The sequence below is a fragment of the Rhinoderma darwinii genome, chromosome 1 (assembly GCF_050947455.1).
Source record: "Rhinoderma darwinii isolate aRhiDar2 chromosome 1, aRhiDar2.hap1, whole genome shotgun sequence".
NCBI classification, from domain to species: Eukaryota; Metazoa; Chordata; class Amphibia; order Anura; family Rhinodermatidae; genus Rhinoderma; species Rhinoderma darwinii.
This window is the reverse complement of record NC_134687.1, coordinates 31,757,967-31,771,929: the sequence shown is the minus strand read 5'-3', so window position 1 is coordinate 31,771,929 and position 13,963 is coordinate 31,757,967. Positions and strand designations below refer to the sequence as shown.

Sequence of the window (13,963 nt, the reverse complement as noted above, 5' to 3'; positions counted from 1 at the left end):
TAGTTTTTTATCTTAGACAAAAAAACTACAGCTGTGTGAATGAGGCCTGTGTGCTATCCGCACAGACCATGCACTTGACCATGATGTACACGGATCAGTGTGAGGGTCGAAGGTCCGGGCCACAAAATTCAGGATAAGTAATTTTATGGTCCAGATTTGCGGCTTCACAAACTAATGACATAAATTTTTTTCTTTTTTTTTATGGATCCGAGAATACTGACGATGCACTACGGAAGGTGTTTTTGCAAATGGGCCACAATGGATTTGTGTTTTTGCGGCCCGCGAAACGACTACGGTCAAAGGCCCCATGCACACGACCGTGCCCTTAATCACAGTCCATGGTTGCGGGCATGGCTGCTCGCTAATGGCCGCCCGCATTTTCGGGCTGGGCTCCCATACAAAGTATAGGAGCACGGCCCGTAAAATACGAAAAATAGGACATGCTACATAATTTCGGGCACGGTTCTACGGCACGGACACCAATCCGTAGCTCAACGGAAAGGTGTCTTCAACGAATAGAACCGTATGGGTTTGTAAAACCGTGGACCGTGGTACAGCCCGCGGTTTTACGGTCATGTGCATGGGCCCTTAGGCCCCATGCACACGACCGTAAAAATTCTCCCCATTCACTTCTATTGGACACGGACACTCTTCCGTATCGCTACGGATAGGTGTCTGTGCCGTAGAAGTGTACCACAAATGATGGGACATGTCCTATCTTGCTTTTTACGGGCCGTGCGTCCATACTTTGTATGGGAGAACGGGCCGAAAATGCGGGCTGCGGCAGTCGGCTGCTGGCCGTGCCCGCAATCGCGGCTCGTAAAATATGGGCACGGCCGTGTGCATGAGTCCTTACTTTGGCTTTTCCAATTACTAGATTCTAACAATGTGTATTTTACTAAGGTTTGAGGCTAGGTGAAGGCTTTTTGATGTTTGTCTTCGAAAGACATGGGGGAGATTTCGAAGGCCCCATGCACACGACCGTATTTTTCATCCATCCGTAAATACGGATCCGTAGTCCTTTTTTATAGGCATCCGTAAATCATCCGCATATACCGAAGGGTGTCCGTAAATACGGTCCGTATTGCATCTGTAGCACATCCGTATTTACAGATCCACTAAAAAAAACTGAGAAATCTAGTTTAATCCCCTGGCGTTTCATAGCAACGCTTCCGTAATTAGACGGCTACGGATGCACATGACTTCTACGGGTATGTAATTACGGACAAAAAATGACATGTTCTATAATTTCTACTGCATAGACACCCATCCGTAAAAATACGGAAAGGTGTCTGTAGCCCATGAAATGAATGGGTCCGTAATTCCTGATGACAAATACGGTCATGTACATGGTGCCTAAGAGAGGCCTTGTTGTCCCTAGCAACCAATCTGAGGTCACGTTTCATTTCTTGTTGTTTTTTGCTAAAATGAAAGCTGCACTGTTGACTGAGATGGGCAACCAGGTCAGTATTTCATACCGGTGCGTACGTCTGGGGCTTACGTTCAGCGTCACTTTCAGACTCATATGCCTGCGTAAACCCCGAGCGCAGTACGAACAGAGCAAGGTGTAAAGATGGGCCATAGATGTAAATCTTCCCTCTGAGGGTATGTTCACATGGGCGAATTTCAGCCGTTTTTCGGGATGTAAACGTCCCGAAAAACGGCTGAAAAATCGGAAGCAGAACACCTACAAACATCTGGCCATTGATTCCAATGGGAAATACGGCGTTCTGTTCCCGACGGGGCGTTTTTTTACGCCTCATTTTAAAAAAACGGCGCCTAAAAAGACGCCCCGTAAAAAGAAGTGCGTGTCACTTCTTGAGCCATTTTTTGGAGCCGTTTTCCATTGACTTAATAGAAAAACAGCTCCAAGAACGGCTGAAAATCAGGGGCTGTATTCGCTTGAAAACAGCTCTGTATTTTACGTCCGTTTTTGGTTCGCCGTATGGACATAGCCTAAAACTGCAATATACGGGATTCACAAGGCCAGAAGATTGAATAGTAGGGACTTGCTTCAATTAAGAAAGAAAAGTATAATATCCACTGCCTTTCTGAAGGTTCTTTACCCATAATCCGGCTTCTCATGCTGCGGTTTTGGTGCAGTCTCAGTCGTTGTTAAGCAGGGTCAGAAGTCAAACGCAGTACAGGTGGCGCCAACATATTCGCAGTCAGAAAAATGTACTGGATTTCTACGTCTGGTTTTCACCAGTGCAATATACAGGGGGATCAGAGCGGTTGCATAGTTGGTCAAAATCCAGGGTCAATGGGCAACAACTGAAATAATTGCATGTATATTAGTGTGCCCCCTAGTGTGGAAACTTAGCTCTGGTGCCGGCTGGGATAGAAATAAGTCACTGGTGCCTAGCGGGATAAGCTTATTACAGAATCGGGGGCATTGTGGTGCGTTTGCAGTCCATAGCAGAAAGTGTGACCACGGCCTCATGCCAGCTTTCCACCTGGGGCACATTGATCGTCCCTAGTGAGTGTGCACTTAGCTGGTATTTGCCTGGCATTTCAGTCATTGTGATCATGCACAAATTAATTCATAGCGGTAACAAATGGTTTTTGGAGACACTTTGGGAAGGTCTCTGCTGGAGCAGGCAAGTAGAATATTTAAGCTCCTCGTTGCCTCCTGATAATGATATGCTGCTTTTGATTACTTGTGCGATGGCGAGATAATACCTTGGGATTAAGTCAAACTAATTCAGCCGAAAGCATTCTGAAAATACTGGTGTCGCCTAATTGGAGCTAATTTTCTACACAGCACCCCTGCTCGGAGCCGTCATTCTCGGCATGTTAATTATGATTGAACGCCCTTTTGCTCCATTCTACTAGCTGCACCCCCAAACTCCCTCACCGGGGGTAAAGGGGCCGACTAAGTCTGCATTCTTAATGAGTAACGCAGTGTAGATACGTGTTTAATAAAAATAGGTATCCTTAAAAAAAAAAACTTTTCTAAGCTGGTTGGTGTTTTTAGGAAAAAGTTTCTTTATTGTCTCTGAATATCCTATAATACCTCAACAAAAAAGGGGCGGCAAACTGTAAAGGGGTTGTCTTTTTTGGAGAACCTAATTTTAAAAACCTTTTATTAGAGATTTCTAGTTAATAGAGGGGGTCACCTATTCAGGACTCTCCTGTCAGCCGAAACAGAGAACAACTAAAAAGAGCATCTCCCTCTCTGGAGGACCCGGTGTAACACCGCATTACATAGACAGCCCATTGATTTCAATAGGAACTGTGCAATTTGTCCTGTGGTGGCGCTGCAGGAAAATTCAACACTTGCTACCTGTTTTTCACACGTATAACATCTGATCGCTGAAGGTCCCAAGCAGCAGGACACCCTGTGATCAGTTTATCGCCAGGGAGTCCTTCTAACAAAAAGATTGTAAGTACGTGAATTTTGATTTTTTTTTTTTTATTATACAGTATTTTGCCTTTTAAAAAATTGATGTGGTAGAAAAAAACAATCTCAAACTTGTAGCCACTTTAAAGATTATAAATGCCATATACTTCTGGCAGCTTTTGCAGGTCCGGAATTTAAAAATTCACAAAGTATTCTAGTATTTATCTTATCACTTCTACTCGTATCACCTTTTTTTTCCAGTTTTTGCAAAATTCTGGCAAAAACAACAAAAATCACGGTACAACTGCATTGTCTATCATAACAAAAAAAAAAATATATTTTGTGTGTGTGTAGATAGATATTCTCTATCAACACAAAAACTTGAATAGCACAATCCAACAAAATAAAAGAAAACGTGTATGCAGGTGCAAGAAAGCCTGTGACTGCAAATTGAGGCCCCATGCACACGACCGTGCCCGCAATCACGGCCCGCAATTGCAGGCACGGCCGGACGCAGTCTGCTGTGCCCGCCGGCCGCCGACTGCCACCCCCATTTTCGGGCCCTGCTCCCATACAAAATATGGGAGCACGGCACGCAAAATGCAAAAGAACGGACATGTTCCATAATTTTCTGAACATTTCTACGGCACGGACCCCCATCCGTAGCGCTAAGGAAAGGTGTCCGCGTTCAGTGAAAGTGAATGGGTCCATTTTTGCGGGGGTTTTTTACGGTCGTGTGCATGGGGCCCTCACACAGCACACAAGAAAACGAATGCCACTAAATATAAATAAATATGCATTACTGCTAAATCTACTTACAATAGGGAGGTTCTTAGCGTATATTTTGATCAAATTGTGTGAGCCCACCTGCCACGACAAGGAGATATTTTATATATATATATATATAATATATATCTTTTTGTTCATATTGGAGAACCTTCTCAGTCACCAGAAAGCCCATCTAGTATAATAGAAAAATTGGAGACCGGGAGATGCAGCAGCAGTATTTCTTTGTGTGTCTTTGGGACTGCATGCTGTGAGAGGGGAGGAGGAGCAGCAAGGGGGAGATGTCTGATTCGCTCAGAGCACACAAGACAACTCATATCACACCAGGGATAGCCTGTCCACTCAGCAGGTATAGAAAGAGAAGATGTACGTTTACAGAATCCACACAGGCAAGGAAAAAGACCCCAAATCTGCAGGTTACACACCAAAGTTCCGGCTGCATTACATCTAAAACACATCTACAGCTGTCTAAGAGGGGATGGTGATTTTTATTTTCCAATATTAGGTACACTATTATCTTTGTGCAGTCGGTAGCATCTGCATGGAGTTTAAGTCCTGCCTCCATCTCGTCTATTTTCAATAACAAACTCCTCCGCTCCGGTTTGGTAATTACTCCAGCTCACGGGTGACTGATTTCTTATATTTCTCATTATGACAAATAACAAATGAGAACCATTAAGACGAGGCGCCGTATCATTTCATTTCCCAGGGAGTGGAGATCTTGATGTGATAGCTGTCGGTGACCCTCTTACTCTCCAGCCTTAAAGCCTCGGTAGATCAGAAAGGCGGCTGCTGTTCTCCAGATTTCCCAGCCGGTTATTTTTGTGAGCTCTGCTAATCAACTTCATTTGCATTTTTCTTCATATACGGATTTCATAAAACGACCATCTTTTATTGTTCCACTGGTGCTATAATCATTAGGCCTCATGCACACGACCGTATTTTTTCACACCCGTAAATACTGGCGTAAATACGGGTCCGGTGTCACACGTATTCCACCCGTTTTGCACCAGTATTTACGAACCCGTGCTCGTAAATATGGGTCCGGTGTCACACGTATTCCACCCGTATTTACGAGCACGTTTTTGGCAGCAAAATAGCACTGCACTAATCGGCAGCCCCTTCTCTCTATCAGTGCAGGATAGAGAGAAGGGACAGCCTTTTCTGTAATAAAAGTTAAAGAAATTCATACTTACCGGCCGTTGTCTTGGTGACGCGTCCCTCTCTTCACATCCAGCCCGACATCCCTGGATGACGCGGCAGTCCATGTGACCGCTGCAGCCTGTGATTGACCTGTGATTGGCTGCAGCGGTCACATGGCCTGAAACGTCATCCAGGACGTCGGCCCGGATGTCGAGAGGGACGCGTCACCAAGGCAACGGGCGGGAGACCGGACTGGAGAAGCAGGAAGTTGTCGGTAAGTATGAACGTCTTTTATTTTTATTTTTTACAGGATAGGGGATACATGTCTTTTGTTTATGGCAGAGCGGGGAGATACCTCCCCGCTCTGCCATAGTTTTCATTGTAGTCCCGGCGGTAGTTACGCCACTGGGCTGTGGCCTGCAGACCGGGTAGTCCCCTGACCTCGCCTCACCTCGCAACGCTCCCGTAATCACGGGTGAACACACGGAGCCACCCATGATTACGGGAGCCCCATAGACTTCTATGGGATGCCCGTGCCGTTATTACGGCATGAAATAGGGCATGTTCTATCTTTTTTAACGGCACGGGTACCTTCCCGTGAGCAAACGGGAAGGTACCCGTGGCTAACAGAAGCCTATGAGCCCGTTATTGCGGGTCGTAATAACGACCCGCAATAACGGGTGTTTTTACGGTCGTGTGCATGAGGCCTTACTATGTGTTATTAGCATTCTGTTTGCTGTGCATGTCTGACAGAGCGTGTCAATGTGTTTATCAAGCATTAGAATCTTGCGGCTTCGGGTCAACTGTTGGATAAATACCAAATACGTTACATCATGGCTTTTGTTTATAATGGAGTCATGACAGCCATGCCCGATGCCGGCAAATACAGACAGACCCCCATTGCCTTTCTCCTCTTAATGACCGCCAATATGTTTTTTCACAGCGGTGCCACTGAGCTGCCTTTTCAAGGTGCTGTGACATATGCCCGGCACGGGTCTCTTGTGCCGACTAGAGCAGGTGTCGGGCTGTCTAAATATTCTGTTCGAACGTGCGGGATTGAAGTTACCCTCTATCCTGCCTGTTTAACCCCTTAGATGCCGTAGTTATTGACCCTGGAATGTAAGTGGTTTTAAAGAGAGCAGGCTTTTTTTTTACCGCATCGGCATCACTGCGACGCAATTGCGGGATACGGATGGTTTTCATGGCAGCCAGAGGCCTAATTAAGGCCCTCCGGTCTGCCAACATTGTATGCCTATTAGGCCCTGCCAAAGGCACAGCCTAATAGTGATTTTTTTTTGTGCCTCATGCACGCGACTAAATTGGGCCTCAAAACCACGGGTCCGTTGCGGTCCATAGGACCTCAAAAAAAACTCTTTGTGAATACGTGTCATCCGGATTCACGGATCCACACCAATTTACCAGTATTAGTGAATACGGACCGAAAAATTACTTGTCCTGAGTTTTTGCAGTCTGGATTTACGCCCCCCTCCCCACCCCCGCACCGATCTGTGTAAATGACGGTTGTGTGCACGGAGCCATAGAAAAGAATGGGTCCGCAATTTATGCGTATAAATTGCAGCCGCAAAAACGGTTGTGTGCATGAGGTTTTACACACTCCGCATATTATACTGCAATACAGAAGTATTGTAAAAGCAATCAAATAATTTCACAATAAAGTCCCCCAGTGGGACTAAAAAAAAAAATAAAAAATATTTTTTTTTAATAAAGTTATTAGATCAATTAAAAATCCTAAGAAAAAATTTTCAATTACGAAATGCTTTTATTCTAACATTTTTATTAAAAAGCTACACATAATCGGTATTGCCGCATTCGTAACGACCAGAACTGCAAAACAATTACGTTATTTAACCATCACAGTAATTTACGTAAAAGAAAGAACAATGCCAGAATTGCGGTTTTCTGTTTTTCCTGCCTTCCAAAAAGTGAAGCAGAAATCGATCAAAAAGTAATTTCTACCTCAAAATCGTACTAATGAAAACGGCACGTCGTCTCCCAAAAAATAAACCCTCCTAGAGTTACGTAGCTGGAAATATGAAGTTATTTCTCTATATAGTGACACGAAAACAAATACCTTTTAAAGAAAGTGTTTTTATTGTTTAGTAAAACATTTAAAAAAAATCTAAAACTAAATTTTAGTATCCGCGTAATCTCAACAACTCGCAGAATACTGTAGTTATTTATACCATGCGGTAAACTGCATAAATGGTCATGTTTTTCCATTACCCCCCAAAAAGTAAATAAGTTAATCAATAAATTATATGTACTGAAAATAGTGCTAATAAAAAAATTCGCTTTGTCTACAGAAAAATAAAAAAGTTACGACTTTTGAATTGCGACGATCACAAAACTTAAGAAATCGCTCCATTAAGGCCCAAAATAGACAGGTCACTAAAGGGTTAATGGAGGTCATCAGGGTTCTGGTAATTTGGACAGTAAAAATAGTGTGGCAGATTGCTATTCTTGGTGTCGCCCAGTAAAGCAAATGCTGACGGAACCGCTGAACGCAAATATGAACAGACCCTTACATGGTCCAAAAACATACGGACACATTACCTGACCTCTTAATCCCAAGCATCATGGAGATTTACGCTAAAGCAGCGTCCACCAGGAACAGGTCACACCACTCCATTCGTACAGTTTGAATTTTGGGTAATACTAGTCACAAAGCTTTTTGATTGCCCATCAGTATTTTATCAGTGGGGGTCCGACACCTGGCACCTCTGCCAAATGCAGAGGTCAACACTGTGCAAACTTTTGTGGCCGTGCTTGGTACTGCAGCTCTGTCCCATTCTCTTGAAGAGGATCTGTCAGCTCTTCTGATATGTATGTTTTAGTGAAAACATGTACATAAAATGACAGTTCTGGAGCACTGCATCTAAGAACTCGGTGTTGTGCCATTCCTCTGTTATTCCTCTTAGAAATGTGTGAATAATTTGACAACTGGGTGTTACCATTTCCCTTGTTAAAGGGGTGTGTCCCTACAGTCTCACAACACTGATTGGACATGGTCAGGCTATGTAGGGACACGCCCTCAGCACCCAGTTGTCCATTTTATTAATTTGTAGGAAGAATAACAGAGGGAAAGTACAATGCAGAGTTTAAAAAAAGTTGCTCAAGAATCATTACTTTATGGAAAATACAATTATTTACTAAAACAGACAGGAGCTGGTAGGTTCTCTTTAAATTAGACGGAGCTGTAGTACCATACACCGCCACAACCATATGTATGGCGCTGGCCTCTTCATTTATATTCACCACCTGTTTGGCCGAGGGGCTGAGAGTCTGACCCCAAAGATTAAAATATTGATGTTCTGGTTTGGTCGTGATTTTTGTAACTACCCTTATTATTGCTTCACCTTTGAGCTAATGAACGGTAAACCTCCGGCTGCTCCGTGAGCCGAGCAATGTCTACTATACCGCTGATACCTTTCTCAGCGTAAAAACTTTTTTTATGTTCCCACCAAGTTGAACATCTGACCTGTGTGCATTTGCTGCCTTGTTCTCCCAGTTTTCCTCTATTTGCACATTCTCTGAGAAACTAATAGCTTTTTGATGCATTAACATATGTCAGACATTTTTAAATGCCAGCGAGACATTTGCAGACGCCGCTGTTTGTGTGATTGTTGCACCTTTTATTTTCGGATCTTTATTGCTTTTGTTTTCAGAGAATTAGTTGTGATAGGGAAAATGCTGAAAAACAAATTCCCTCCGGAGCAGAAGAGTTTTCTGTGTTCAGTTATTACCCTTTATATAGCGCCTGCGTATTGTACATCCACATCGAACGAAGGAAGCGTTACGCCTGTGCAGATGACCGATAGAAACAATTTTGGTAAAATTTCAGGAATTAAAGAGGTTTTCTGACCATTTAGTGTGCAGATTTTTGGGGCTTTTTTTATTACCTAATTTGGTGCATGTGAATACGTCGTTTGATGTGATATACCTAGATTATGCCACAACTTGCTGTTCGGTGACGGTCCAAATGTCAGAAGTTACGAAAACCGCACATGTCATAAATGTCTCATGGGAAAACCCAAACGAGCTGTAACAAAATTGGTAGAGCGTTACTTTTTTTTTTTGTTAATGTTGCGCTGTTACCATGCAGGATAAATAACATGTTAAGTTATGGGTTTTTTTGTGAACACTTTTTAATTAACTTTATTAAACTTTATTTAATTTATTTTGTAGTTGCATTAGGGGACTTCACAATGTGATTCTTTTGATTTGTGATCTTATATTTTGGCATACTTCTACTAAGGCCCCATGCACACGACCGTGCCCACAATCACGGCCTGCGATTGCGGGCACGGCCGGGCGCTGACTGACAGCCGCATTTTCGGGCCGTGCTCCCATACAAAGTATGGGAGCACGGGCCGCAAAATGCGAAAGAACGGACATGTTCCATAATTCCCGGAACATTTCCACGCCACTGACACCCTTGCATAGTGCTACGGAAAGGTGTCAGTGTTCAATGAAAGTGAATGGCTCCGTTTTTGCGGACCGCAATTGCGGTCCGCAAAAACTGAGGTTTTTTACGGTCGTGTGCATGGGGCCTAAAGCATTATTTCCTGTTAGTAACAAACAGGCAGCATAGGCATACAGCTAGGCAGCCATAGCAATCCATCGGCGCCCCTTGTTCGTCTCACGGGGTGCCGATGGGTGACAGGGCAACCTCCCTCACTGTCTAACCACCTAGATGCAAGGTCGCTATTGACACCTCAAATCTCAGTAGTTTAACCCCTTAGATGCTGTTCACTCCGATCTCGGCCTTTCCTGCAGTATGTCGGCAAGGCACCGCTAAAATGGATGTACAGTTACCTCCAAATGCGGAAAGAGGTTTATGAAATGTATGTATTTTGGGATACTATTTACTTTTGTAATATACTAATAGTTAAGTCTTGCTCTGTTTCAGCGCTGCAGCTTTTATGTATCCTCTGTGCAAAACCCCTGCTGTTAGCCGATTCAGTCAGTGGGCTCATCTGATGGCTTGGCTGACAGCGGGCGTATCCTGTGTGCCTCTGACATCGCTCATCTAACCCGAATACTGATAAAAATCAAAGTTGATCTGGTTTCGCCTCAAAGCAACGTTCTGCAGCTTCTATGTACAGTGGATACATAGAAGCTGCAGCACTTGAGCGGAAGAAAATGTTTCTACAAAGTATATTACTAAAGTGGATAGTGCCCTAAAATATATACATTACATGACAATAACAGAAAAAGGCACCAAAGGTTTCCATAGTCTCTAAAGTAAGTTTTCTGCTTGCACTATAGGGGGGCACTCTGCTGGCACTGTTTATGCAGGGTACTTTACTGCCACTATTGTTTATGAAGGGCAGTAAGCTACCGTTGTTTATGGAGCCACTTTGGCTATCATTATGGGACGTGGTCCATACTTGTGGACTGAAATTAAAATAGAAGAATCCATCAGAAGTGATCATCACAAGGTTTTTTTTTTGTTTTCTATCTATCACGCTGGTATTGCCGTAGTCATTTTTCTTCCTTAGGCTGTGAAATGATAGCGATACCGTTTAAAGATCTATCCTTGCTAATTGTCAGGAGATATAGAAATTCCATTAATAGAGATGTCATTTTTTTCTCTGCAGATTATCACATCTAAGAACGGAACATATGGCATCTAAATTATGCAGTTCTCAAGATGTTTTTATATATATATATATATATATATATATATATACCTGTATGGATGTGGTGTATGTGCGTGCATCTATATAATGATAGTATGTGTATGTTCACTGCTATGGAGTAGTTGTTTATCAGATGACACACTGGTTATGTAGAAATTTAGGAGAATTTACTTGGCTCTTTCCTCCTAAGGCCCTGTTCACACTGAGTTTTTCGACGAGTTTTTTGATGCGGAAATCGTGCCAAAAAACTCCTCAAAAACCGCCCGAAAATGCCTCCCATTGATTTCAATGGGAGTTGGACGAGTTTTTTTACCGCGAGTAAAAAAACTGCGTCGCGGTAAGAAGCATTATAACCCATCTTGAGGCGGTTTCCGCCTCCAAAACCCCATTTCAATCAGTCAGAAACCACTGTGCAAAAACCTACTGGAGCAGTTTTTGCAGGAGGAATTTTCCTCCTGCAAAAAACTCTGTGTGAACCTCTGTTGCCTTATTAGCAGTTGTTACTCCAGATGTATTTATTTTTCACAACAGACTTCTAAATAAAAGTTCGATTTTAATTTTTTTTTGTAGTTGTCTTGACCAAAAATGTTTATTTTTTTAAAGAACAGAAACTTTAGAGGGGTTTTCCTCGTCCGTACAAATGATGACCTATCCACAGGATAAGTCATCAGTATTTGATCGGTGGGGGTCCGACACCCGGACTTGCACCGATCAGCCGCTCCGTCTGCCTCTGGGCGCCGGATGTTTTGAGGGGTATGCAGTAGTTGGAGCCGGAAGCAGATGGCTCTGACCACTGCATAGCGGCCGTTCTGCAAAACTGCAGCTCTGCTCCTATTCACTTGTAATAGCGGTCGAGCTGCAGTATTCGTGACCACAGCCATTTGCTTCCGACTCCAACTACTGCATACCCTTCAAAACATCCGGTGGCAGACGGAGCGGCTTGATCGGTGCAGGGTCCAGGTGTCGGACCCCCACCGATCATTTACTGATGACATTTCATGTGTTTTATGTTTCTATGCATTTTTCGAGGTCTTCGATTAGTATAAAAAACGAAAGTGGCATATAAGGTTGTTATATATTTGTGGCGAAGTGGTAAGCGCTTCGTTCCTGACTAAATTGTTGTTCTCTCTGTTGACCTCTTTGCAGAGATCTTCTTCAGACATTAACGGAGGAAGAGCTGCACACTCTAGAAAGAAATCTTTGCATATCACAAGATGTGGAGTTTCCAGTCCGGACAGACCCAGAAGTGCCCTCGGCGATCTCTCCGGTCATAGTCGCTGCCTTACCTACGGAAGATCCACTTTCACCGAAAGCTGAAAACACGGAGGTTGAACTGGCTTGCTCTATGCAGTATGATGAACAGGAGCTTGAGCAGCTAAATATGATGGTTCATAGAGTAGGTGATGAAATGTCTTCTTTACTATCTCCACCAAGTGTCTGTCAGTCACCTGCTCACAGGGCTACTACTTCTAGCACCGAGGCCTCCCCCAGCAGACGTCCTCGAGATCACCTCAATGATGAGGAGGATAGGGTTTTTTTCATGGAAGATCTTGATGGAGCACTGGAGGGTCTTTCTAGACAAAGGACCTCTGAGACCACGGTAGCATGGGTCAACAGTTCCTGTTACAATCCCAAGCAGTTGCCTCAATGCCCGGAAACCGTTGTGCAAAATAGGGATATGGACACTATCGATCTCTTGAAGGATGTAGAAAGTGATTTAAGCAATAATAACAACATTGATGGGAGTAAAATACTCATGGCAAGCGGTTCCCTCCAGAACTCTTGCAGTTGTCTAGAAGTATCGGATTCACAGATATACCTCAACGGTTGGGATGCGAGTGGTGACGATGCGGAGACTGCAGAAATCATTGCTCACAGAACTGGTGGGATGAAGATTTCTGCAACTGTAATTTTTAACCCTAAATCTCTCTCCACTCCGGTGTCCCCGGAAAGGTCACCGGATTTAGCCAGCAGCCGGCTCCCCGTTCCCTCAGACCCGCTTACCAGCAACGATGACGAAGAGGCTAATAAACTTAGTATAGCAGCCACTAACTGTTTAATTAATTCTTGTGTGTGTTGCGGGAGCTACGAAGACGCTAGAGAAGATGGCCTAGACAATTTAAGAAATCTGAACTCCTCGGGGAAAGTTATAAATGCTTCCTATAGCTTAATAAAGTCCAAAGAAATGGGCCATTTAGAAAGACCGGAGTGCCCCTTGTCTGCTAAAGAGTTAAAAATGGAAAATCCTCCTGTTTTGTTATTAGAGAGAGACTCGGTCAGACCGGAACAAACACACATTCATTCCTCCAAGTGCCTGACACACAACTCCATCTCGCAGCTAGGGACAGACAGCGACTCCGAGGAGACCTCGGGGATCTCAAGTCCTCCGCTAAAAAGGGATCAGAAAAGGAAAAAGAGGGAAAGTGAGAAAGGACCATCACAAAGAACCGAGGGAACCAGCTCTGAAACTGTGGCGAAGGACGAAACCAGATCTATTACCAGGTAAGGAGCTTTTATTTTTGTTTCTTTTTGTTTTTCTACTCATCTTATCATTTAACGTAATGCATCAAAATATGTTCAAAATGAAACTTCTTTCCAAAAGTAGTCCCATATCTTGGTGTATCTGTATTGTCTGCTTGACTTCTGTACCAGTTCACAGCTTATTCAAGTAATGTGCCCACGTAATGGATCTCCGGGTGGGAGACTTCGGGTGATTTTGTTGTTTTACTTAAATCTCATCACAATCATAGGATGCCTCTGTAGGGATGTTTGTACGTATACCAATACTGACCATAGGTTGCATGAAAAGTGCCCATGCTGAATTCTAGACACAAAATTAGAAGTTATGATGTGAGATGTAATGATGTGAGATCATTGGAGATTATATATTCCAATCATATATATCTATCTTAGAGACGTTGTCTCCGCATAGACATTGGTGGCATATTGCTAGTATATGCCACGCAAAGTCCTGCTGCTGTAGCACCATCCACCTCAAGAACGACGTGGCAGTGGCGCTAGGAAAGCA

General features: G+C 43.6%; 1 protein-coding gene across 2 annotated transcripts in view; it reads left to right on the top strand.

Moving 5' to 3' along the window:
* Positions 1 to 13,963, top strand: part of ZFYVE28 (zinc finger FYVE-type containing 28) — a 193,105-nt gene that overhangs the window by 131,219 nt on the left and 47,923 nt on the right. For both annotated transcript variants that reach the window (XM_075857121.1, XM_075857113.1), the window contains exon 8: positions 12,082 to 13,437. In XM_075857121.1, the coding sequence (XP_075713236.1) occupies positions 12,082 to 13,437 (1,356 nt within the window). The remainder of the gene's footprint in view (positions 1 to 12,081; positions 13,438 to 13,963) is intronic.